Source organism: Indicator indicator, chromosome 31 (genome assembly GCF_027791375.1).
Source record: "Indicator indicator isolate 239-I01 chromosome 31, UM_Iind_1.1, whole genome shotgun sequence".
NCBI classification, from domain to species: Eukaryota; Metazoa; Chordata; class Aves; order Piciformes; family Indicatoridae; genus Indicator; species Indicator indicator.
The window spans coordinates 2,305,684-2,333,448 of NC_072040.1; the positions used below are offsets into that span (position 1 = coordinate 2,305,684).

Here is a 27,765-nt window from a genome sequence, read left to right on the forward strand (position 1 = left end):
TTTTTTTTCCCAAGTAATTTTTATGCAGAAGCCAGGACGAATTTGCAACATCCATTTCAAGATTAAAGTGATGGCATTTGGTGACTGCAGAGAGCCATGGAATTGAGAACTGGGCTTAGGGATGTGCCCAAAACTAAATATGGGAGTGAGAAAATAAGATTCAAGGACCAATGTTTTGCTTTCTTGGCTCAGCTTCTGGGATGTAGATATTAAATAGGGTTATAAAATACAAATAAAAATGTTTCCACTGCATTGAATGCTTGCAGTGTATGGGAAGACCATGGAATTATTGGCCACTGCCTCAGCCCATTTAATAATTTCTGTCACATGCAGGAGGAAAGATAATCTTCCCACTTGGTTTTAACAGATCCTGCTTTGGAAGCACTGAATTATCAATCTCTTTTAGGGGTTATCTGCTGCCTGGTCATTGTTAACTTCTTATGAAGATCAAGGGAATGCTCTATAGAGGCTTAAGTCCACCACAGAGCCTGACTTGAACTGAGTCGTCCCATCACTGACCTAGATAGGACAATGAGAGTGATAAAACACTGGACCATGCAACCCAGGGATATGGCTGAAGTGAACTCAGTGTCTTCTCCCCTTCAGTTACATCTCCCCTATGAAAATCATTTCAATGTTTTGATTTTTTTTTCTGCTGAGCTTTTACTTACCTGAACAATGATTTGGTTTTGTTGTCCTCCCTCTTCTGCTACTGAAATGCAGCCCTGATGATTCTGTCACTAAGTGGCTGCGTTGGTCTGAAGTTATCTCCTAGGATTCCATCGCAGCCCTCTAGAAGTTCAGCACCTTTAACATGTGTCCTCAGTCGACGAAATTCCTCTATCTGAAAGGCAGGAGGAAGCTTAGGTACATTCCATTAGGGCACTAATGATTAAAATCAGCCCTGTCCAGCCACTTCTGCAGCTTTGAAAGGTGGAGTGTTCAGGCACCATACACTGGGGCAGGGGTCAGTGTCTCCTCCCCGGTAACAAGCGATAGGATGAGAGGAAATGGCCTCAAGTTGTGCCAGAGGGGTTTGAAGTTAGACATTAGGAAAAAGTCCTTCACTGAAGGAGTGGTTAAACACAGGAACAATCTGCCCAGGCCAGTGATGGAATCACTGTCTCTTCAAGTGTCCAAAACCCACACAGATGTAGCACTCAGGGACAGAAACTAGAAAGCCTTGAATTTATCTCTTCCCAGCTGTAACCACAGAGGCTACCAACATTTAGACAAATCTCTTCACGTTTCCTAAGCTGTGTTCATTAGTATCCCACAGCAGAAAGTTCCACAACTTAATGACACATGCAAAAATGATGCATTTAAATCCATTAAAAACCCATTTGCACTGAAATCTATGCTTTGACACTACAAGGAGGCTTAACAACATGAAGTGCCTTTCCCAGCCAGTGGTTATGTGCTACACAACATCCTCTTCTTTTCCAGAGACAAAAGCCCTTGCACTTCTGATCTCTCTTTGAATGGAATCTCTCCTGGGCACTCATGTCCACAAGCACAAAAGAGGCGAGATACATAATTGCAGCCAAAAGGCTAATTACAAGTTAAAATCTTGGGTGTCTAGGCTGTAGCAAAATACTCTGCTGCCTTCAAAATGTTATTTTGGGTATCCTGAAGAACTCTCAGTCCCTGCTGTCTTTAGAATCCCAGAGTCACCATCTCTCACTTGCTTGTCCTCATACTTCTTTCCATCAACATCTGAAAGCAGTATCTGATGCAAGAACAATTTGTATCCCTCCTTCTTAATAAACCTTTTCTGCACAACCTTGACTTCAATCCTGCTGCACTCATCACTAGCAGTGAGGAGGTTTTCTAACTGGTGCTCATCCACAAGTACAAAGTGCTGTGGATAATACTGGCATAAAGCTGCTCCAGTTTCTCCCTCTGCTCCAGTGTTCCATCTCACTTGTGTCAGTGGCAGGGAAGAAGCCCCTCCGTGATTTGAATGCCCTTCATCCCTGCCATGTCCTTGCTGGATTGGGTTTATACCAATCCAAACAATGCAGCACCACCAACCAGCCTCCCCTCACCTGAAGGTCATGGTTATGGAACACATTCATTTCCTCAGGCACTGTGGGTCACTCTTTTCCCCAGCCACAATATTCTCTTCTGGAGACTTATCCCCTTCATACCACGTTCCAACATCTTGTTTTCTTGTGGTAAACGAGTACATAACAATATCAACTGCTGCACTTCTCTGCTTAATTCCCCTTTCTTTCACCCTCTCACTGCCTCCCACCACATGGGGATTGCTTGAACTATGCCCTCTTCTGTTCACTGACTGGATTAAGAAGGCATAAAGACTGCAAAATCTGTAACTAGCATGAAATAAAATACATCACAGTGTAATAGTTATGGTCTTGATACTTCTGATTAACTCCCTCTTATTTATCCACACTGCATCTGGACAAGTAGCTGCCAAGTTACAAAATGCACTCATCGTTAAAAGTTATTCTGCATCTAATAATGCAAAATAACAGAGTTCTGTTTCCTTTCATTCAGGAGTAAGTAGTTATAACATTTAACCTTTCACAAGCAAATAAATACCAGAGTCAAGATGGGATACACTGAAGTTGCAGTTACCACCCAGATAATCTTACTGGGTGCTGTATGTTGTCCCATGATTAAGAATTAGAATTCAGTTTTGAGATGAAAAGCAGCACTGTGGGTATCTAATTGTTATAATATTGTGCTGGGATTAGTAGTAAAGTGTTTAGATTACAAAAGCTGAATTAAATCTATATTTATCACCTTCCACACTTTTTTCCCCTTCTGTCTGTGCACACTTTGGAGCAAGTAATGAAAATTAACGTGTTCAGCATCAAGGATCCTAGGCAGTTTTCACTTAAATCAAACCCACATTCCACCAGCTGGGATTCACAGATTGTGGGAGAATAATCACCAGGAGTTTTCATTGTTTGTAAAGGGATTATCTGTAGACAGATTTGAAATGTTTGCTATAGAAAGACTCCCATGAAAAGAAAAAAAACCACACTTTAAAACATGTGAGTGTGAAATCAAATTTAAACAGGGAGTTTCCATCTGACATCTATTAAACAGAATCAAAAAAGAGCAAGAGAAGTTAAATATAGTTCAATGCCATACAGCTCACTGTCCCATGTTAAGGGTTTTCATTCTCCACTGTCTCCCTGTGCTTTTTGATTCCTCTGCCATCAAAAGGCAGCGATATTTGAAAGCTTACAATTCCAAAGAGTCAAATTTCTTTTTCCCATTGACTCCTTTCTTTTTCTTTCACTTCACCACGGAATTATTTTAAATGCAGATGATGAAGGCTAACAAGGTTCTTCATCTCTGACCTTTGCATTGCTTCCAGTGACTCAAAAGGTTTAACCTTTACTTGAAAAGCCATGTACTGATCTAATGGGATCTTCAAGGGGAAGAGATATAATGTCCTGCTATCTATATATTTGCATGCTATAACCTTTAGCTCATAACCATAGGCCAAGGTCACTCGAAGCTCAGCTCTTACCTGCACTTGGGACACGGTCAAAGGATAGCGGAACAATATCCAGGTGACACCTTCACTGCAGGGGGGAATGGTGAGAGAGCCCTCATACACCCAGTAGTCACGCAGGAGGGGATCTGAAATTCACAGAAATGGAGGGGGAGCTCAATGACATCAAGGAAGATAAAGGTGTCTGTCAGTTGTGACAGCTTATGGCAGCCGTGGGCTTGCTCACGTGATGAAGCTAAGTAGGCTGGAAGCTAAGGTGTGGATTTACAACCTGCCAGTGCTCCTATGAAGTTAGTATGTGGTAAGCTAAGGTGTGAATTTACAATGTGCCACTGCTCCTATGAAGTTAGTATGTAGTAAGCTAAGGTGTGGATTTACAACCTGCCACTGCTCCTATGAAGTTAGTATGTAGTAAGCTAAGGTGTGGATTTACAACCTGCCAAGCACTGCCCACTCTTCTCCTACATGACGTGAATGAGCCGGGGTCCTTACATTACAGCAACCTCCCCCTGCAGATGAGTATTTGAAAGATGCTGCTTTGGAGATGTGAAAAATCACATGTGCACTTAAACTGAGTAACAGAGGAGTGGAACTTCTCTTAGTGTCAAAAGCTACATCCTCTTTTGAAGGCAGAGGGGTTGTGGTGATCACTTTTTAATCTGCTACTGCCATTTCACTACTTGCTCAGAGGAGTATCAGTAGGACTAAACCTTGCTAATGAAGCCTGTGAGTGCCAGTGAACAGATCTGGGGTTGTTGGTGTAATTTTTTTTCTCCCTTAAGGAATTTCAAATCCATTGAAAGCAAGTTGCATTACCAAACACTCAGAAGTTAAGAACTGCAAGAATTAATTCAGCCCATCCTGTGCATGCACTGTGACACCATCTTGTTACATGATCACAAATGTCCTTTTCTTTCATCATTTACTTGCAAAGATGGATGATTTTTTTTCTTTTTAAAAGCATCTCATAAGATTTGGGTTTCTCAGTGCAGTATGTGGTCCTTGGTCTTCTTCACCCCATGCTATTCAAATCCTGCATGTGAGAAGGATTACATTTCCCCAGCTCCCTATTCCTAATGCACTCATTTCTTCAGTGTCTGAGTGCTTCACAAGCATGGACTAATTTATCCTTCCACCATCCCAGTGTGGGGAGGAAGGATAGATAACCCCCACACTTTAAATCTGGGGAACTGAGGCACAGAGAAGTTAAACTCAAATGCATCTATTCATCTGAGGTGTTCAATGTGAGATGCTTAGAACCTGATTTCTCAGAGTAGTTAACTTTCTATAGCACTTAATGCAGTCAGAGCACTGCTCCCATTGACTTCAGTTGGAGGTGAAAGCACTCAGCACTTCTGCAACTCAGACCCCATGATCTCAAGTCGGGCACCTAGAAAATGAGGAAGACACAGTTAGAGATGACTTATGGAAACTGTGGGTTATGTGACTCCATCAGCATCACACAGGAACTGTGATGCAGGGGTCCTGTGAAAATAAAAAGATGTTTTCTAACACTTCTGCATGAAGAGGCACAGGCAGCCTTAATTCCTGCAATTCCTAACTGCTGAGCACTTGACTTTGCAACCTAAATTATATTCTTCTGATATAATTATTGTCACTTAATGTAGACCTGGATTATGTTGTAAAACTGAAGATATTGCCACTGTGACACAGAATGTAGTTCAGGGCTCCTTGTACTAACATTCATCTTGCAGCACTGCATTTTTTTAAGTCACTTCTTTAATTCAAGGCACGGTAGAGGAAGTAGTTGCTTCTTACTGCTGCCCTTTAACTTGTAGCTATATGAAGCTGGACTTGCCTCCCATTGCCACTGCTGCTTGTATGATACATTACATTATGGCTTTGTCTTTTGATGCTGCCAAAAACTTTCCTTGGTAAGGAAGCTCTGCAGAGAAGGACCTGGTGGAAAAGCTCACCACCAGCCAGCAATGTGCCCTTGTAGCCAAGGTGGCCAGTGGAGTACTGGGGTGCATTAAGAACAGTGTGACCAGCACGCAGAGGAAGGGTCTCCTCCCCCCCTGCTCTGCCCAGTGAGGACACATCTAGAGTGCTGTATCCAGTTCTGAGCTCCCCAGTTTAAGAGGGACAGGGAACTGCTGGAGAGAGTCCAGCAGAAGCAACAAAGATGCTGAGGGGCTTGGAGCATCTCTGTGAGGAGGAAAGGCTGAGAGCCCTGGGGCTGTTGAGCCTGGAGAAGAGCAGTTCCAGAGGGGATCTGATCAGTGCTGATAAGTAGTTAAATGGGGGCTGTCAAGAGGCTGGGGCCAGACTCCTTCCAGTGGTGCCCTGTGACAGGACAAGGGGCAATGGGCACAAACGAGAACCCAGGAGGTTCCATCTGAACAGGAGGAAAAACTTCTTTGGTGTGAGGGTGCTGGAGCCCTGGAGCAGGCTTTCCAGAGAGGTTGTGGAGTCTCCTTCTCTGCAGAGCTTCCAACCCCCCCCTGGCCATTGTGCTCCTGGGCAAGCTGCTGTGGGTGCCCTGCTTGAGCAGGAGGGCTGGACTGGGTGACCTCCAGAGGTTCCTTCTAACCCCACCATGCTGGGATTCTGTGTAAGTGGGTAACCTTATGCTTCCTATTTTATGCCAAAGCAGGGAAGGGAGTGCACACCACTCCCCACCAGGTGGGACAATGAATCATCAAAAAACCTGTCCACGGTGTTGCCAGCAATGCATGGAGTAGAAGCTCACATCCTACTCGCACGACAAAGGTGTGGATTTATCCTAAGTTCCAACTGGACCTCATCCCTACCCCTGTTAGCACCACTGGGTATCACTTCATGGGACACACTCTCAGACACACAGTTGGGCTTTGCTTTAGATCAAGATTGTCTCAACCTCTGCATCCAGCTAATAATCCACACACACAGAAGTAAGCAAAGGCACCTACCTGGCAATAAAGAGTTGGGATTAAAACAGGGGATTGTTTTGGACTTTCCCTGAAAAAATGAATACAAATCAATCTTATCTCTAGTTTCTCATTACAAAGATGATGAACAGAGAGGTGTTCTTATAACCTGAAGCCTTGAATTCCTATGCAAAGCAACCTCATCAATAGCATCCATTTAACCACCATTGCAATTGCCCTTGCAGCTGCACAAACATGGGGGTTTTATTCTGTTTTCTTTTTTACTTCTAAGGTTAGCTCAGCAATTTTTTTCCTTTTGTAGCTCCTTCCAGGTCCCAACCTTGAAACCCTCCACAGGAAAATTCAGAGGTTCCATTGAAAAGGCCAAAGGAAGCTCTTCCTAATTGGATAAAACTTCATAACATAAAGCTGGTTCCACATATTTAATGCAAACAATTCTATATATGCCAAAAGGATGTTTGATGCTGACCCTCTGGAAATTGTTAATACAACATGCTCACAATTGCAAGGCCTTTCATGAAGTTCCTCTGCTTTGCTGTCCTTCCAGCAATGAAACCAGAGGGTTCCACACACTGTTCCTTTCTCTGACACCTCCATGAACAATGAGTTTGTAATATTGAACATCATGAGTGAAGTTTACCAGATATTATTTGACTGAAAGATTTTTAATTCCCTTCTAGTAACAGCTTCTAATTTTTCCACACTTCAGCATGAAGTGAACAGTTCACCTCCTCAGACCAACACAGAACATCTCATTAATACAGCCCAAAATCCTTGGCAATCCAAGGTAAGTATGATTATTTCTCTGTTACAGACAGAGATTACGAAGCAGAGAGAAGGAAATAACTTGCCTAAGGTCATTTAAGATAACATCAACATTCTGGAGAGCCCTCTTTTCTCCTCAGTCTTGCTAGGCTTTTTATCTGCCCTTAGGATCCCCACACATAATCCACCTGACAAGAGGCATTGTGGGGTTTGCTGATTTCCCACTGGAAGTCAATTTCTCTGCTCAGGTCATCTCTTCTTTGCCTCTACAAATCAAAACCAGGTAAGTTTGGAGATGCTGCTGCTGGTGTTCACTGAGCACACTGCAGTGCTTGCATTCACACTGGCTCCATGATAACCACTGGCAAGTTAACATTCACTCTGTTGCTGGTACAGGAGATCAACCTTCCTGGTCACCAGAAAATGAAGTCACTGCAAAGACTGCACATTGTCTGGATAGTGTAAAATGCTGACATCCTGATGCAGACCCCCAAGTGGTATCTTTCACAAATAGTTTTAGGACAGACACCTCTGAAGCCCTTCTCTTGGATCACTTCATTCACTTATCTGTCTGGACAGTGAAGGAAGCACTTCCTCAGACAATGCCTTACCTTGTACTGGATGTCCTGGAGAATTTCAGTTACAGCCTTTAGGCCTACATGCTCTTTTCCTATCTGAAATACAGCATGAAACGATGAGTTTCAGCATTCTGCTCTTTCACAGAGAATCAACATTAGAGATTGGAAAGGATTTGGGGATGCTAAAGAATTCTGATGAAGGTAAGAAACCAGAAATGGAAAATGTATCATTGAAGTTTCAGATTTGTTTAAGAACTTATTATATATAACTTTCTAACTAACCTGAAGGTTACCTCTGCTAGAATTAGAACTTACATAAGCAATTATCACACAGCCCTCTAGGATACAAAGCTGAAGACTTCCTAAATTCCATTTTTAGCAGTTCTATCTGAGTGTTGGAGCTGTTACCAATGTATCTTTAAATTCAAACAGAGGTAAAGCTCAAAGGCACTCATAAACTCGTTATGAGATACGACAAATTAATAATACTGCTGTGAAAGAAAATCCATTTGATCTCAGCGTGAACTCTAAACCTCTTCCTACAAACCCATTTAAATGAAACGTTTGTCATTTCTCATGAGGAGGATGAGAATCTGGTCTTTGAGGACTAAAAGTGAAAATCTGCTTTACAGGGTGCAGCCCTCAACAGTAGTTAGACTGTGGGGCTAACTTCCAGCTTGCATTACACCTTCTCAGAGACAGGGAACCACTGGAGAGTGCAGTGGAGGCTACAAAGATGCTGAGGGGATTGAAGCATCCCTGTGAGAAGGAAAGGCTGAGAATGGGACTGTTTAGCCTGGGCAAGAGCACATCCAGGAGGAATCTTCTCGATGCTCATTTTCCTCAGACAAAGGACAGCGCATGGCAACAAATGCAACACAGGAAACTTACCTGCACAAACAAAGCAATAATAGCTATGCCGTGCTTCTTCCCTACTGCCTCATCAATGCTGCTGTACAGCGTGGAGTTCCAGTGCATTAGATGAAGCTGAAACAAAGCAGTGCAAACAGACCTTTGTAAGAAAGGAACAGCAGCTAAAGTCAATTAACAAAGCCTCAGCATGTCTGTCTGCATGTGTGACTATACACATGTGCATGCCTATGGCCCTGCATGTACCTAGAAGCAGATTCCTATCACAAGCTATCTATTGCCCATGGATTTACTTGGTGGGTTTACTTTATCATCTATAAAAAGCTCTGTGGTGTGCTCGATTTGCCTTTGGCTTCTGAAGGACCAAAACCACAGGATTAAATCCTGAGATTGCAGTTTGCATCGCCCAGACACAGAGCCAACACTGCTCATAAAAGGTTAAGGAGAGAACATCTCCTGCGCCGAGGAGCCTGGCGCTTGCGTCAGATGTCCACGAGAGGGCGTTCAGGGACTCGCCGGAGCCTCACCAAGCTCCCAGCGTTAGGCAGGAAGCAAAGCGAAGGAGTCGGGGTGACCGCAGCTGGGGTGGCGATGTCCTTAGTGCTTAGCACCGCCACCCGGCTGGCTGGAAACGCCAAAGCCGGCTTGTCCTCCGGTGGCTGGAACAATAATGCTGAGGGTGATCACCCAATGGCAAGAGAGCAGGACTGTGACTGTGTCAACAGGCGGGTCTGGGCCGAAGCTGCCGCAGCGTTCAGCGAGCTACGCTCCTCTGGAGGTGAAATCTGATCAGACGTTTGCCTGCATTCTGACAGCAGCAGAAGCTTTCTGAAGATTTGAAAGGAAAATGCTGAGTCCTGGCAAGAGGAAAACGAGCAATGGCTTCTGACCATGCCTGCAGTGATCCCAGTTTATCCCGATACACTCTGCTGTCCTGTTTTAGGCAGCAGGATCGGCAGGGCAGAGACTTTCCCATGGTAAGTCTATGGATCAGCTAGGAAAGTGACACGAAAACCTCAGTGTCATACTCCACACAGAGCAGGAGGTTGTCATTTTTAAATAATTCCTCCTCAGATCTGCACATTAAACTATTAGAACACCAGATTGTGGCACTATCATCACCAGGCTTGCTTGATTCTGTGCTGCTCCTCCAACTGCCCATTGTAGTTTTCTCACTCTCCACACTCTTACCCTTTACTAAGGAGCTAGTTATAACAAAAGCTTCTTAATCTTCTGGAAAGCTTTGTTCCTTGATCAGAACTAGGATATACAGCTCTGTCTTGTTAGCTGTGCAACCAGCAATTACAAACTCCTGTAAAGACTGCTCAGTCTACTCATGCTACAGGACAAGAAGCCGTCTAAGGATGAGAGATACATTATTGATCTCTTCCCAGCTCTCATATCAGTTCACACAGGCTGTACCTCAAAAGACTAAGAGGTTAATTCTGTAACACATCTTAACTAACTGCATCTAAAACATGTCAGGCTGGAAATTTTGAGTATATTTCTTTCTGTCATCTTTCTGTCACTGCTGAGAAAAAGAGTGGAGCTGAAACACTGCTTTGATTTCCCATAAATGCCATCAAAGGGATGAAGCTATGTCACTAAGGTGAATTGAAACAGCTCTAGAGCTGCTCTGCTAAAGACTGTAAAGCTAAGCAGTGTTTTCCTGGACTCACCCAAGTTTGTTAGAGATCAGTGTATTGCAGTTTCATTCACAACATGTCACAGAAGCTGGGAAGGGAAAAGCACAAATGGGAAACTGGCTACCTGACTAGGGCCAGCATAGAGTCTTTTTCCTGGTTTGAATGGGATGAAATGAAGCTGAGGATTTCAGCTGGTAAGAAGGGAAGGCAACACAACCTAGCTGTACAAAAATGATGTGCAATTTCTGCACAAATATTGTGTAAACCACACCACAGCAGGACGGAAACGTAGACAAATTGTGGTTTGCCATTATACATGTGCACAAGAATTTATGAGTTGATACTTGACTTGGCACTGAATTGTTTCAGGAAGCAATTGACTAAGCTGCTGGCACTGACCATAACATGCAGTAATTAAGTTCCAAATCCTCACAAGGGGACCTAACCAAGGATACGACCAGGGCACATACAGCTGCAAGAAAAGTGATTTAAAAAATAGAAAGTTACTGATTAACAGCCTGAAGGAGAGGTTTAGCAAATTAAAGTTGATGGAACTGATGGAGAGGCTGTTTGGAAACATCTTAGGAGAAGCAGGAGGAGGTGTGCACACTTCATGCCACTAAACAAAGAAACTAGAACTCATGAAGTAGCAAAGCCTACATGGTTGACCATTATGGTTCAGTCAAGGTGAATATTCTTCCTTTAAAAATGCAAATAAAAGCAAATTACTAAATCATGAACTCTGGACAAAACCCCAAGAAGAAAGGGCTGAGGAAGTGCCAAGGGAGTTAGGTTATTAAGCAGGGGACTTGATTGCTGCTGGTAGACTTGAATTTTTCAATGCTGCTGTTGTGGATAGGTGCCAAACAGCCACTGAATTTTGGTAGAAACTAAAACTTCTTTAGAATTCCCTATCTAAGATCACTGCCATTAAAAATGCCATCAAAGGAACTCAGTGTCTATCTTTGAAAGCAAGGCTAATCTCAGCACTAAGAGAGACAAGCTGAAAGCAGTGCCAAGAAACACAGATGACAACACTGTTAGCATTAAAAACCTCCTGATTAATATCATGTGGGAGAAGGGAGAGCACAGTTTCTGCTCAGTCTCTGCTTGTTGCAAGTTACTGAAAGTGTTAAAGACAGAGCAGGTTTAGTCTGTGGGTGAACTGTCCAGGCTCCAAGTATGGAACAAGATGACATTCCCTGAACAAAGAAGTCTGTAATCTAAAATCAGAGAAATTCAGTGCAAACAAATTAAGTTGGAGCAGAGTACAAGGTATCCTGGAGACACTGTTTAACCAACTTGGCAGTCACAGTGTGGGACACTGTTGGTCTCTGGTCCAAAGATGATTACACAGCAAAAATGTGCAAATCAGGACATGAGGGTAGCCCAGGACCTTTGCTGTCTGGTGCTCTCCATGAACATCTTTGAAAGAGGGTGGAACTGTACCATGGCTGTAAATAAAATTACTTTAGTTGCATCATAAAAGTCAGGGTTGCAAAGGCACCTTTCCAAGTCTAGTCTCTTTCCAAAAAGCCAGCCAAGCAACAAGTTTCTGTTCATCAATCTGCAAATCCCACTTAGACCTTTTTGTCCAGGCCTTGAATTGAAGTTCCAAGTATCTCCTTGCTTGACCACAGAAGCTGCTGCCATGTAACCATAGCTTGCCTGTTTCTTAGGAGAATGGAAGGGCACAGGGCAAACTGAGGATGTTGTAGTTTGCAATTTCTGTGGATTTATTTTTTCTTCCCATTTGAAAGCACAAGCACTGCTTATTTCTACTGGCATGCAAAGGAAATGGAAAGAAACCATGAATTAATCAAAAACTAACATTTTTTCCCACTTGAATGGAAGTGTATAAACTAAGAAAAGGAATTAAATAGGCAAAGTGCCCTCAGTGCTGACTGACTTTTGGTATCAACCTAAATCAGTAAGAAAATGAACAGCAGTGCAGTTATTACTGTCAGATGCCTAGGTCAGGCTCCTCACTGTGCCAAGTTTCTGCTCAGTGTGTGAAGCAAGGAGCACCATGGAGCACGTTATTGTTCCCTGATACCATGTCCAGCCCCAGCAAACATGCAGGCTGAGGTGCCCTGGGTCTGCCCTTACCTGTGCTAACAGTAATAAATACACATTGCAGGCTTTCATTTTCCTTCCCTTGAACTATGAAGAGCAGGAAGGTGGAAAAAAAGGATTTTAGTGCAGGAGAACCCAGCCTGCTTTTCCTCTGGACTCTTACCAACCTGAGTGGGGGAACATGTATGTCTGAATCTGCTTTGATAGCTCCACAGTTAGGAAGAGTGAAGCTTGGAAGAAGGACTGGCCCTTGATGAACAGTTGATGATCTTATAGACTAACAATGCCATCAAGAAGGCAGAAAACACAAAGTGCTGTGGGTTAAGCACTTAATTCTGGAAATGTTGTTAACAGGACTAAGCATTTAATACAAGCATGTCCAGTTCCACAGTGTGTTGGCTGCTATCTGTTGCCTTGGGTTTCAAACCAGACTGTTCATATGCAGGAGGCTTTAAATCACTGCTTTAATTTTCAACAATAGATTCTCTCATGAAGGCAGAATAAGAAACACTCCTTCCCTGCTGATTTACTAGGTTGTATTAATAACTGATGTGAAGCCCACAGTTCTCAGTGATTCAGAGCTAAGGGTCTCTCTAAAGAGATGAGAATCTGCAGCTGCATATTATCTTCTTCAGCCATGATCTTGACTGTTCTCCAGTGAGCAGTTGCTCTTCCACACCACACTCCCCCAGGCAACTCAGTCTACATTTTTGTCTGCAATGTTGGCTCAGCTTCCACTGAAATGATAACTTCATTGTGCCTCTCCAGCAGTTTTCTTCTGAGGTGACAGTTTGCAGATTGCATAATGGTGTCATCATTTTCTCCTCTCCCATAGTTCCATAAACTCCCCCAACTTTGTTAAACTTTAACTGCTCCTCAGGCCAGTTCATTACATGGCTTAATGCTGGCACAGAGAGAAGGAGGGAGGAATGACCAGTGGAACAGTCTATGGCCTAGGCCATCAGATCACAGAATCACAGAATGGTCTGGGTTGAAAGAGACCTCCAAAGCTCACCCAGTCCAACCCCCCTGTAGTCAGCAGGGACATCCTCAACTAGATCAGGCTGCCCATAGCCCTGTTGAGTCTCTCCTTGAATATCCCCAGGGATGGGGCCCCAACTGCCTCCCTGGGCAACCTGTTGCAGTGTTCCACCACCTCATGGTGCAGAACTTTTTCCTAACATCCAATCTAAATCTGCTCTGCTCTAATTTGAAACCATTGCCCCTCATCCTATCACTGCAGACCTTTGTAAACAGTCTCTCTCCAGTGAAGAGTCTCTATCCCTGTGGTTAAATTGCTGAGCTGGGACTTAAAACCTAAGCTAGGTGTTTCAGTCCTTCAGTGTCTGGAAGTCTTACCAGAACACAACCATCCAGGAATCATAAGTCAGTTTTCTGTCAGTTCTGAAAATGGCATTGTGTGACCACGGCCAAACAATGTAATCCCTCTGAACTTGTTTGCTACCAGTTTGTTGGCAATAGCAGAGCTTGTCTCCCTCAAACTGACATTTTAAGGATTACATTATTTGTGCTTGGGAAGCACTCAGGCATGACAGCAAATACTTGTGGAAGCCTTCAAAGGTTTTCAGCTCTTAGATGATCTACAGATTTCATCCTTTGCTTCTTAAGAGCCAGGCATGCAGTATCAGCACCAAAAACAAACAAACAAAAAATAAAATATGGGGGTTAGCATCAGAAATATGTTTTATCTTCCTTAGTATACTCACTCATGCACTGGGGCCAGTCTAGGAAGTGGTCCTGACCCAAGCATGCAGCATGGAAAATGACTAAATAAGCAGCCCCCTCTCCCAGCTTCTTCTACAAGTAAGAGGTCTTAGAAATGCAGCTAGGTCTGGTGGTTAGGGAAAAGTGCCAGGGAAAACCAAACAGGAAAACCAAGGCACCAGGAAACTGAAGCAAGAAGTGAGCAGAGTGCCAGCAATGATCATGGCAGAAATCAGAAAACGATGCACAGGTGAAGCAAATCATGTTAAGGACACATGGCCAAGGAAAATGGTGAGAAGGAGACTTGAGCAGTCATCTTGTTGCACTCAAACCTGGGTTTAAATCTTTTACAGAAGTCCTATCTTGTAAACAACAATCTTCTCCCACAGCAGAGAGAAAACAGAAGTAGCCGTCTTGTTAGAGTTGGGAGTGGTGGCAGATGCCCCATCTCTGGAACCATGCCAGCTTGGGTTGTTTGGGGCTCTGAGCACCCTGCTCCAGTTGCAGATGTCCCTGCTGACTGCAGGGGGGTTGTGAGTAGATGACCTTTAAAGGTTCCTTCCAACCAAAACTATTCTATGAACTTCTCTCCAGCTGAAAGGTTTCTCCTTAGAAGAGTTTTCCTGTTCTGCTCAGTCATTTGTAGCTCGGGCTGTTTATTTCTCAATAGAACAGAGACATTTTCCATCCTGGTAGAAGTTACAAATCACAGACTATTGCAACTGCCACCTCAAAGGAGTTTTAGCTGCATGTTAGCCACAAAGATTCTCCACACAGAACTGGCTGTAAATATGATCACAGGATGTTAGGGGTTGGAAAGGGACCTTCGAAGATCATCGAGTCCAAACCCCCCTGCCAGAGCAGAACCATAGAATCTATCACAGGTCACACAGGAACACATCCAGCTGGGTCTTGAAATTCTCCAGAGGAGGAGAAAAAGAAGATAACTTTTAAAAGAGAGAGAGAAGGATAAAGAAGCTTTGCTATAGACTCTTATTTGACCTGGTGTCAGGGAGCTTCTACATCTTCCACAATCCAATGAATAAACTGCAGATTTTGCAGGGAAGGGAAATCACATTTTCTACCTCTGACGACATACAGCTCTTCCACAGAGCTTAACTGAGCATTTCAGAGGCGCTGGCCAAGTTAAAAGCATGTTTGTGCTAGCACATCAGCCCATTTCTGCACCTACTTTCACAAACCCACAGCACAAAGCACATAGATGTGGTCCCTGAAAAGTTCAAACTCTCCATGACTGAGCAAAACAAGGGCCAAGCCAAGCTCCTGTTGACAAATTGCCTAGAAACAAAGTCTACTGCAGAGACTAAATGTGCCTATTTAGGTCAAATTAACCCTCAGCCACAATAAAAATATAATATTGGAGGCACTTAGCAGCTAGCAATCTCAGGAGCCGTAATCAGCTCATGTGTGCTTTTACAACAATGGTAATTTTGGTTTTATCTTGTTGCTGGTTTTCTGTTTCCCAGTATATACTGGGAGGGGGGTGGAAGCCTCCCAGCTTTGTGCCACTGAAAAAAAAAAAAAATCAAACAGAAGTCACAACAATTAGGAGACCAATTTTGCCCCTGGAGTGCTGTGTAAAGCTAAGTATTATTGTTATGTTCTTAAGTGGCTTCTACATAATGTGTAAAAAATGGTTGCTGTATAAATCATTACAGATTTGGAAAACAAAACTGCAAACATCTGCTGAGCTCTTGGCCTGATATTCCAGTGTTTTTCCACAATTCTGTCCTCAGAAATTAGATAATGTCCAATGGGCATATCTACTTTAAACCATTCTTAAGCTGTTATTCATAACCTGCCAAGGATGGAACTATTACATGGATGTCATCATTTTCTTACAAGACTCACTGTTTTAATCACAGCTCACAATGTTCATCTGCAATGATTCCAAGACATAGAAGATCATCCAAGCCTTGGAGTAAGTTAATTTTCCACCAGAAAACTTGGATGATTTCTGAGCAGAGTCCCAGACCTCAGCACAGAGCTACAGAAAGCCTCATGGAATCTCTTCTTTTTGCCTCCTGTTAAATTTGGGATTTCCCAAGCAAGATACTCCTCATTCACAGCAATGGTGCTGCTCAAGTGAGTAGAATGGATAATTATTTTTCACAAGCAGGTAATCAATGCAATCAGCAGAGGCAACAACATTTACTCTGTGGTTTAAAGCCTTTTCTTTGAGGGTTTATGACTGGGATCATAGTCCTATTACAGCTACTGGCAAAAGAAAACTTCTGAACCGAGCTCACATATTAGAAACTACTGGCACCAGGGATTAAATCCTGCTTGTCACTCCCACCCACCCAGTCCTTCTCCATTTGTAAGTCTCTGTGTGATGAGGGAGAGACCCTCCTGTGTGCACACCATCTCCCAGCCCTTCTTTTACAGTTGCTGGTCTCGTTTTATAAACCAAATCATTTACTAACAAGCTAATCACAAATTATTGAAACAGACAGCAAGATTAAATAATGGAGGCAAAGAACATTAAAATCTGGCAAAGAATAAATTTCTCTGATGAAGGCAAGACACCTGCTCTCCAGAAATGCCAGCAGGGAGATGCACAGGGTGCAGCTATCTGATTTCAGAGCTGGGCATGGGGAAATCCCCACACTAATAAAGGCTGTAAAGACTTAAGTAGTGAAGCACAATGTTAAGAGCCTAACCTGAAGCCCTAAAGCTGCACCTCTGCTTGATGAGATCTTTAGGCAGGCATCACTTCATGTGAACAAAAGGAATCTTAATAGCTTAAGTCAGATCAAGGGTAGGATATGTGTTTTGCATTATATTTAAGTATTTCAGTAACCCTGGAAGAATCCACAGAATGAATCAGTCTGCTCCTCTGTACACAACTTCTTTTTTTTCTTTTTCCCTGATCCTGGTCCTTCAGGCAACTGGATTTTCTTCTGTTCTACTCAAAAACTGTAGGGCTGACAGTAACACAGTTTTTAATCTCCCTGCACGTCTTGGAAACATTTTTTAATGATTTTCTGCCAATCCTCTTCTACTGAGAGCTTTCACATGGTTTCACAACTACTATAAGCCTACATTTTAAAGAGGGTGGATTACAGAGAATTATCCTCCTAGATATACTACAAGTGGTGAAAGGAACCTTTTTATTTTCTCAGATACCAGTTTTATTTCAGAGCAGCAGCCTGGAAACAACTGTTCCATTATGGTCAGATTATGCCTTTGGTCACACCACCACTTGAGTAACTGAGAGGAAGAGATACTCTTCAGGCATAATTCCACTTGTTTCCCTACACTTTAGAAGCTGTGAAAATATTTTTACTTCTTTTTTTTTTCCCCATAAGACAGCACTGATACCATCGCATGGTTCACTCTCTCCTGCTCTCTTTCTTGTCTTTTTTATCTGTAAGTTGATTCAGCTTGCCACAACAACATGCTGTGTTAATGCAGAGACTGGGTACAATGAGACTCCAGTTTTAGCTGCTCCTATTTTAACTAACAACAAAAATAAGCAGCAGCAATTTGCTAGTCCTGTCCCACTCCACTTCCCTGTTACACAAAAAATGTAAGGGAGAGTGTCAAGACTTTCATTAGATTTTTATTTGCTCCTTCTCTTTTTCCACTCCATCTTCTTGGTATGAAGGAGAGGAATAAGGATGTTTTTTCCTCTTTTTCTTACAGCTAAACCAGGCTCAGGTAAGTCACTCAGGTAAGTGTGGATTTTACTACTCTCTGGATGTGTGTGCTGTAAATCATAACCTAATCCTTGGTAGCTTGTTCCATTTGTTGGCGAAATACAGTCTCAATGTTTAAACCATTACCAAGTATTTAGCACAAGCAGTGGCCAAAGTAACTTTGGCCAAAAGGCAAAGTACCACTGTTTACATGCAGGAGAACTTGGTGAGAAAGATTGCTGGAGAAAGTTGCACAACTGTACTGTGATAAATGGCTGCTGCAGGGCAAGAGAAATAAGTCCTAGCATTTTGGGTTGCCCAGCAGTCCAAAATGACACCCCACAAACAGCTGAATTCTTTCAGACTGCATTATAACTTTTGCTGTGTTTTTCAAAATCTTGTCATTCATTCAGATAGTACAGAACATATCCAAGAGCAGCACATCATCTTCAATTTTCAGGTGTGTCAAGCTCTTTCATGAACAAATTGCTCTACGCTTACTCCAAATTTACCTAAGCTGTTATTATTCACCAGGGAAATATTTCCAGTGGCTAGTTCTCCCCCTCTAGAGCTATTACTCAAGGTGACATAGGAAGTGTTGAAAGGGCAGATCTTGTTAGAACATTAATATTATTAAGACAGAAGTTAATAATTCCTCAAGTTAACTTTATGGCCAATTAATCATCCAAGGTGATGAGTGCTGGAGGCATTCTATTCCAGATGGCACATCCTCATTTACCTGCACTCAAACACGCCTCAGCAGCTGAAGTATAAAACAATAAAATGCTGAGCTAGAAGGAAATTCTTTTGAGCTACCAGGAATTCAGGCTGAGATGAAATCTTTTGCATTCAGTGGGTATTACCCAGTGCAGTGGCACTCTTACCTCCATGGGAAAGGCCTTGAAGTTAACAGTGTGCTCAGAGCCACGCTGGTTTTCTCTCCCCCAGTGAAACCGAACGTCGTGGAGCTCAAACTCATGTCCTCGAGGCAACGGCCCCCCTATTAACACTGGCAAAGAAGACAACTGGTGAGGAACTTGGCTTTCAAAGCAGCCAAGCTACTGAATATATCACCCACATACAATGGGGAGATTGTTGCAAGCTTCTTTGTTATCAGCAGAATTGGAGAGGAGAAGAGTGAAGTCGACAGACTTAAGATCTTCACTTTTGAAGCACTGTGCAGGCACAGAACATGAATTCAGGCAGTGAAGCTGCTGTCATGCTGCACTCATTTTATGAGCCAGACCAGCTGGTCACACCACAAAATAAAAGCATTGTACCTTTATCAGCCAGAAGAGTGAGTATGTTTATTGCTCTTATCTAGACAGTAGCTGTGTGCTCTAAACAGATGGTGGGGGTGGGGGGTCTGAATTGAACTGGGAACTACCTCCAATTTATCCCAATCCTTAATATCCATCACCTCTATTTGCTATGAGTCACAGAAACTGACAGAAAACTTTTGATTGCCAGTATTCTGGTAGGTAAAGGAGTTCAGACATATACCACCTGTCAGGCTTCCAAGCCACAGAATGTCTCCATATCCAAACATAATCAAACCTACACACAGGAGCGACAACAAAGCTTGTTTACTTAAGAACAGCTTTTAGGCAGCTGTGGCTTTATTTAATTCAGTTGTTTCAATATCCAGAATTCCTTAAAAGCATCTGTCCACAACTGCAACACACACACAAATGATATAGTACCTCAGTATTTTTGCATTGAGACTTCCACCACAAGTGGTAAATGCAAGGAATTATGCCTTGTGAGGCCAAACCCTCCTTGGAATTGATCAGTGTAAACATTTTGCCCAGGGATTTCTGGATCTGCTTCAGATTAAATGTTACTCCACAAGCTGTAGGTCACTTCCCACTGAAATCACTGAACATTGGCTTCTAGGCAGGGCTGGACTTGACTTTTAGAATCATAGAATTGTTATAGTTGGAAAAGCCCTCTAAAATCATTGAGTCCAACCATCAACCCAACAGCACCATGGCCATTAAACCATGTCCCAAAGTGCCATGTCCACAGATTTCTTGAACATCTCCTGGAATGGTGACTCCAACACCTCCCTGGGCAACCCATTCCAATGCTGACCACTCTTTCTGTAAAGAAATATTTTCCTAATATCCAATCTAAACCTTGAGGGCATTCACAGTCTTCCCCAGAATCCATTAAATTATAGCTTACATTTCACACACTCTGAATGAATCTTTTACAGTCCCTGATAACTGATAGTGATTATTCAACTGCATAGCCTTCAGCTTTAGGGATTTAAACTTCCATAATATAAAGTTATTTTGACACACAAACTAGATGGTCTTAGTTCGGAGCACAAGACACAGTGTAATACTAAACCATCATTCAGCAATCACATTCCAACTGGATAAACACAAAATCCAAAAGTACAGAACTATTAAAAAATGGAAGGAAACTGATCAGTTATGGGTTTCATAAGCAATTGCATTGGAGAAAGGAGGAAAAATAGTCCAATTAATCCTTCTTTAATAATGCTCATAACTAATCTAACAGCCACTAGGTTTCTAAACTGAAATGTCCTAAATGTAGTTAGAGATTCAGATTCGTCTCTTAAATTTGCTTTATTCTATCTATGACTATCTCACAGAATGGTTTGGGTTGGAGGGGACCTGTGAAGGTCATCTAGTCCAACCCCTCTGCACTGAGCAATACATCCTATGGGGATTGCCCATAGGAATGCCTGCAAGTCTGGTGAACATTGGAGGAAACACTCAAGTGAAGTATTTAGGGAAATCTGCACAAATGAAAAGGAAGATGATACTCAGTGCCATTTCTTGGGGAAATGGAGCACTTACTCTGTTTCAATACACTGCTCCTAGAGAAAGTGTAACTTGAGCAAATGTACTCTGCATGACATAGTTCTGGATCTCCAGGAACTTCACAGAGTGTATTTCTGAGGCTTAAGTCATAACACTGATGCCATGATAACAGCATTTCAGTGCATGACACCTGTTCACCTTTCATATCTTGATCCTTGTCAATGCATGAAGCATGTTTAAAACTTCCCTTTGCCTTTCAGCAATTCTTGATCCTCATTAGAAAATGACTCTGAAACCATCTTCCCCTGTGCAATGCACTGCTGGCTCAGGAGAAGGCTGGCTGTTAAGTCAGATCCCCTCCAAAGCATTTTTCAGCATGCAGTTCCATTACAGAGCTGGTCATGCTTCTCCCACCTAATGCACAACACATGTACAGCGATCAAACTGGAAACAGCCCATAAAAACGTTTGCAATTAAGTAATAAGAAGGATTTGGGAATTCCAGATGGATCGCGTGTCCTGAATTAAAGGATAAAATCAATCACAAGCAAAGGCAAATTTATTTTTAATATGTATCTTAATCAGTTTACTTTTTTTTCCCCACAAAAGTTTTTCTTTGACTGCTAAGGTTACAATGAGTTGAGGATTTCTTCCATATTAATTGGACAGAGTTTCAAAAGCATTTAGTGCTCAACAGTTCCCCATTAAAATAATCTGGCTAAATGGATTTGTCATCAGAGATCCCCTGTGAGGAAAAGAAGCTGCAGGAGTTTCCACAATCCCCCCAAACTGGCCAGAAAACTAGGTCATACACAGTTTATTAACTCCTTTCTCCTCTTGGCAGGGATAATAAACATTGTCTTCCACCTCCCAAAAATGGAACATTATCCCTGGTTTACAAATGGAGAATGGGAAATTACATAGCATGAACCCTAAGGAAAAGTGGAAACTGAGAATTCCTAGCTCATAATCCCAGACCTCAGCCATTAACTTTTATTCTATTTCACATTTTCTTATATTTCAAGACTATTCAGTCCATCATCAAACCACATTCAGGTTCAAAAGGAATTTTTTCCTTCTAAAGCCTCCAGTGGTTTCACACATGCTTTTAGAGGTGTTGATTCCATCTTAATAATTATTGCTACTAAGTGACAAACTGCTCTTGGGAAAGGCAGAGCTGAAGGAGTTGCATTTTAGCATGCAAGCAATGATGTCATTTGTGGTCACCCTCACTACCTCCACAGCAGAATTCAAGAACTTTCCTGATCCTACAGAGAAAAAGTCTTACTTCATGGGAAAGAGCTCTGCTTCTGATTAAGGCAGTAAAACTGCCTGGAAGTACAACATTTCTCTTCTTCTGCAAATCTGCAAAATTCTGCAGAAAGCAGCTTTCTGTCTTGCAGTAATCCATGGGACTTATCATGGAAAGAAAATTATAAAGGAAAGCAGCATTGTTAAAATAACAAACCCTTCCTTTTGAACAAAAAATTCAGTGTGAAACTGAACTACTGACTCTTGCTCTCAGCACAGCTGCAACTCCCAGGACTACTGGGATCCCAGAAGGAAACAGAAGTTGGAAAGCCTCATGGTTTGACTGTGTTCAGCTGCTTAAATTCCCCCCACCTCCCAAAAGGCTGTTAGTAGCTAAGACTGGTTAGAATAACTTGGATGCTCTTCCAAAAACATGCTGAGCACCAATGGACTTCTTTTTTTTCCTTCTACTTTCTTGACAGTCCTCTCCTTCATGCAGAACAGTTTACCCAGATGAAAGGTCTGAATGAGATACTGCAATTTCACTTAAAGTTGGAATGGTTTATTTTATTTTTTGCTTCTAATTCTTATTTGATGAATGACACTATATAAGCCCTTTAAGAAATGAGGTCTGCTTTGCTACCTGCTCTTCATCAATACTGTAAGCAGGTTTAACTGGATTCTTTATCTTAATCTGCCCAGTTCTGCAGTTAGCATTCAGAGCCCACTTAAATCAGTGAAGAAAGCTCTTTAAACATACATGGTCTTCAGATCAAGGACAAATTTTGCCAGCTGTCCTAGCAATAGCTTGGACTGCTTCTGAAGGCAGATGGCTGCTAATGCCAGCGAATCACAAAGGAAATACTGGCCATGCACTGAAGCAACCTGACTGACAGTTTGCAGTTGAAACTTGCAGCTCCCGAGGCGAAGCTTGCTCCTTTTTGAAGTCACCACCAACGCCCTTACTGTGCACAGTGCACAGCACAACCGATAGTCCGGTCTGAAGGCGACACAAGCTTTAGCAGGGAAGGCAAAGCCCGTGTTTCAGCATACCTGATTTTGACTTCAGGGCAATCTGAATCGAGTGCCCGTCGTTGATCACTTCGCAGTCACGACACACCACGTAGTTCGGCGACAGCCGCACTTCCAGGAGGGAAGGGTCGTATTTAGCTTCCCTCGAGTTCAAGTTAATAGGCGACTGATACTCCCCGTTAGCGTCCGGGAAAATCAGCCCCCACTCCACTCCTGAGACACAAGAAAAAGCCATTACCGGGGCACCCGGCACCTTGCGCTGCCCGGCGGCTGCCCGGTGCCCTCACCCACCGCCTGGCTGCTGGGAGAGGGCGGCTCCGCGGCACCTCGCTCCGCTGGTCCCGGCGATGCTACCGGGCTGCTCCCCGACGCCTCGGCCCCGCCGAGCTCAGAGGCGCTGCCGGGCTGCTCCACGGTCACCGCCGCCGCCCCGCTCTGCTTTCTAGTCTGAGGTGCTGGACCGCATCGAGCCGCCGCTTCCCAGCTCCCCGCGGCTCGGGGGGAGCCGGGGGTGCGATTTTTCCCTCCGCTCCGCCACCTCCTCCTTTCCCCAGCCGCGGCCAAAGTTTCTCCCCCTGCGGATCCGCCCGCCCGGTCCTCACCTTCCTCGTAGCCCCACTCTGGAGCCTCCTCGCGGTGCGGGAGGGGCTCGTCGCCCTCGATCAGGCTTCTGTCAGCCATGGGCGAGCAGCCCTGACTGCCGTCGGCCGGTCGCGGCGTGTGGCTGTGAGCGTGTGCGAGGGGGCGAGGCAGGCTGCCTGCGCTCCGCACCGCGCCGCGGACCGCCCTCCGCCCCCGGTCGCCGGGCGGGACCGGGAGCCGGTGGCTGTCCCAGAGGGGCGGGCGAGGGGTGAGGTGGCAGCCGGCGGAGCAGGGCGGCAGCGGGAGTCGCAGCCCGGGATAGGTGCCCTGTGTTGGGTGGCTGCCCCCCTGTCCTCTCTGCGTCCTCAGGCTGCTCTTCTCGCCTAGGTGGGTGGGTAGTGGGTGGGTGTCCCTGCAGCTGGGCACAGGCGGTCACCCAGGGGACACCTGGGGAGAGCAACTTCAAAGCCCTGCTCCTGGAGAGGAGCAGTCCAGGCACAGGTATGCACTGGGGGCTGTCAGGCTTTTGGGTCTGCAGCATGCTGTGGGAGATCCTGCTTTATTGAGAGTTGGACTAGATGATCTCCAGAGGCCCCTACCAACCCACACCATGCTAGGATTCTGTGGGCAGCAGGCTGGACATGAGGCAGCAATGTTCCCTTGTCTGCAAGAAGGTGAATGATACCTTAATCTGCATTATGCAAAGCATTGCCAGCAGGTCAGGGGAGTGATGCTGCCCCTCTGCTCAGCAATGGTGAGTTCTGAGCTCCCCGCTGCAAGAGAGACATGAGTACACCGAAGACAGTTCAGTGAAGGGTCCTGAAGACAGTTAAGGGACTGAAGCATCTCTCCTATAAAGGTGAAAGACTTGGGATAGTTCATCTTGGAGAAGAGCAGGCTCAAGAGGATCTCACTGGTGTGCACAAATACCTGAAGGAAAGATGCAAAGAGGACAGAGTCAGGCTCTATTCTGTGGTTGGTGCCCACAGACAGGATCTGAGACAAGGCACACAAACTTGAAACAGGAGAGGTTGCCTCTGAACATCAGGAAATGCTTTGCTATAAGACTGACTAAGCTCTGGTGCAGGTTGCCCAGGGAGGTTGTGGTCTCCCTTCCTGAAGATATTCATCTAAACATGGGCCTTTGGGTGGCCATACTTGAGCAGGGGATTTAGACAAATGATCTCCAGAAGTTCCTCTCAATATGTTCCTTTCCCCTAGGCAGTGGCCCAAACACTTGCATTAGTGACAGCAAGGAGAAGCCCAGCCAACGTCACCTTTTTGAGTAACATGGCACCTCACCAGCAGAAACAGGAGCCAGGGCACCTCTCTCCTGAATCCTCATTCAGCCTTTGATTCTGTGGAACATGCTGACTTCTTGTTTAACTGGGATTAATGATCATACTCTTTGATAATACCAGGAGGAAAAAAAAAAGAAGCAAACCTCAGGCACAGATTCAGGGCTTAACAGTTTCTCTTTGAACTCAGAGCCTGGCAGTTCAGAAGCAGTGGAGTCTCACATTCCCTTTTGTCAATTAAGAAGCAGCATTTTGTAATGTTTGGTCTAATACTTGATCCTGGAGAGACTGCAAACAACCCTTCTGTATCTCCTATGTCTGGATATAGTTTTAATTATTATTTGTTATACAGCTAATGATTTTTTTTGAGGCAATATAACTTCCTTAAACACTTTACCATCTATACTGGGAAAATCAGACCTGAACCAGAATTCTGCATCTAAACACTGTGAAATCTGTGTTGGTTGTATTTTGTCACTAATGACTAGCAACATTGTTTTGAGAGGACACATTTCAACAACTATACTCACTGTTTACACCACTCCTAAAGGCAGAGTCCAATGCAGAGAGCAGTGCAGGTTACTGAGATGTGTAGCAGCCTTCCAGTTCCTGAAGGGAGCTACAAGAAAGCCAGGAAAGGACTTTTTACAAGGGCTTGGAGTGACAGGATGAGAGGGAATGGACTGAAGCTTGAGGAGGGGAGATTTAGACTGGAGATCAGGAAGAAATTCTTTCCAGTGAGGGTGGTGAAACTGGTTGCCCAGGGAGGGCAAATGGAACAGGTTGCCCAGGGAGGTTGTGGATGTCCCCTCTCTGGAGGTGCTCAAGCCCAGGTTGAATAGGACCTTGAGCAACTTGGGCTAATGGGAGGTGTCCCTGCCCATGGCAGGAGGTTGGAACTAGATGTTCTTTAAGGTCCTTTTCAACCTAAACTGTTCTATAAATCTATGACATGCATACAAGTTATTTTAAACTATCCGTTCCTACCTGCAGGATTCTTTGCAGGCCACAGAGCTGAGAGTGTTTCCTGTGATTCAAGGGATGAGAATTCCAGACTGTGAGAGGATCAGATTTCCTTTATTATTCACTTATTTACTACATTGCTGCCAGCACAGAGCAGTTGAGGTCACGCAGGACTTAATAGGGAGGAAAAATATTCTGTGGGATATTAGACTATTCCATTTGGGGCAATTTAGAGGCCATTTATGCTTCTCTGAGTCAGACCTCAATTCTTGCCAAGGTGTCCTGAAAGAAAAGGTGATGTCTGTACAGCAACATGGGCAACTGAAGGGACCAGGAGCATCTGGCTTTTTCAGTGAACTGGACTTCCTATTTCGCTTCCCATGTTGGACTACAAGGTTGGCCAGCAGTCATCTCTCACGTGGTCTTCTTTCTGTCTTTATTTCTTGCCAGGTTACTCTCTCCAATAAGTTTGATCCTTTCCTGATTTAAAAAGGTAAGCAGAAAGTTTCTCCATTTGACCATCTTAGCATGAGCTTTTATAGAGTAAAGCTGAAAATCTCTCTGCACATTTTCAAAGGAACTGGTTCATTATAAGCAAAAACATTCCAATATTCCTGGAAAAATATTATTTACCTATCTTTTTTTTTGCTGGAGCTGAACTAATGTGTTACAAAAAAAGGGGAAAGGGTGGCCTGGTAGTATAAATAGTCCAAGATGAAAAGGTAAGGAGAGTCCAGTTTCAATAAAGGCACCATTTATAGCAAAGAGAAACCATTGACAGTGAAAGGCTTCATATGTTTGCAAGCCAGGTTTATGTTGGCAAGTCCATCCTGCAAACATTGCAAAATAGGTCAGCTGGATCCCCAGCTCCCCTTAGATCCACACCAAAAGGTGCTTGCAGTGGCCTTGTGTTTTATGGTCTGTAAGTGTCAATTTGTGCTTGTGGGTTTTGCCAGCCTACAGGATCGCAGCAGGTCCTGTGCATACTTCTCATTTCACTTTACAATAGACATATTGGGGGGAGAGGGGGGGAATTAGGAGGTGATGAAAGGGTGTACACAAGCTTCTCTACAATACAGGTGTAAAACTCCTAATGAGCAAAATTTCCTCTGTAAGGGTGCACAAGAAATCAAGGCAATATGGTAACAGATTTACATTTCTAAACCAGAGGACACGAGTTGCATGTGACATGGAACTAATGACAGGACAAGAGGAAACAGCCTCAAGTTGTACCAGAGGAGCTTTAGGTTGGATACTAAGGAAGAATTTCTTCACAGAAAGGGTTATCAAGCATTGAAACAGGTTTCTTGGGGGGTAGTGGAGTCAAGCACCATCCTTGGTGCTTAGGAACATGGTTTAGTGGTCGTGGTTTAGCAGGAGTGGTGGGATTGCAACTCTAGGCAAGCAGTTGGACCTGATGACCTCAGAGGTCTTTTACAACCTCAACAGTTCTATGTTTCTATTATTCTATGCTCTTCCAGTGTAAAACAGGACTGTTATGACTGCTCAAGAGAATTTCCACATACAGCCAGAGGACAGCCAATAAGAGTGGGGAGACATTGGAACAGGTTGCCCAGGGAGGCTGCGGGTGTCCCCTCCCTGGAAATGTTCAAGGCCAGGTTGGATGAAGCCTTGAGCAACCTGGGCTGGTGGGAGGTGTCCCTGCCCATGGCAGGGGGATTGGAACTGGATGATTTTTAAGGTCCTTCCAACCCAAACCATTCTATGAATCTGTAACACTAAAGCTCTGACAGGACAGTTTCAAGTTCTTTCAGGAAAACCCAAGGAATAAAAAAGGCATTTCTAAGGACTAAAAATGACACAATTGAAAGGGAAGTGAAGAAATCATAAAAAGTACAGTGCAATTAAGGGCAAACTTGGGGGTGGAAAAAAAAAAGACAAACAATAATCTAGTGTAGTCTCATGAAGTTTTTCTTTTTTCTAACAGGAAAAAAAATCTGTGAAGAATTATAAAAAGTGGCCAAGGCAACAGGAATTGCTGATGAGGCAAAATGAGCACAAAAGCAAAGTGAAATCCTGCAGACAATAGAAGAGTAGAAGGGAAGTGAGATTTTATTTTCTTTTCCCCCTACTAGGCTGAAAGGAAGAGGGAGATAAAGGATGAAATAGGATGTCTTT

At 43.8% G+C, this 27,765-nt stretch overlaps 1 protein-coding gene across 1 annotated transcript; it reads right to left on the reverse strand.

Moving 5' to 3' along the window:
• Positions 1–709: 709 nt before the first annotated feature.
• Positions 710–23,464, reverse strand: CA8 (carbonic anhydrase 8). The gene is made up of 8 exons (XM_054394736.1): positions 23,386–23,464; positions 22,805–22,996; positions 18,591–18,715; positions 8,619–8,714; positions 7,761–7,823; positions 6,406–6,454; positions 3,509–3,621; positions 710–844 (listed from the first exon to the last, which is right to left on the reverse strand). The coding sequence occupies exons 1-8, from the start codon at positions 23,462–23,464 to the stop codon at positions 710–712; spliced, it is 852 nt and encodes a 283-aa protein (XP_054250711.1).
• Between the last annotated feature and the right edge of the window lie 4,301 nt (positions 23,465–27,765).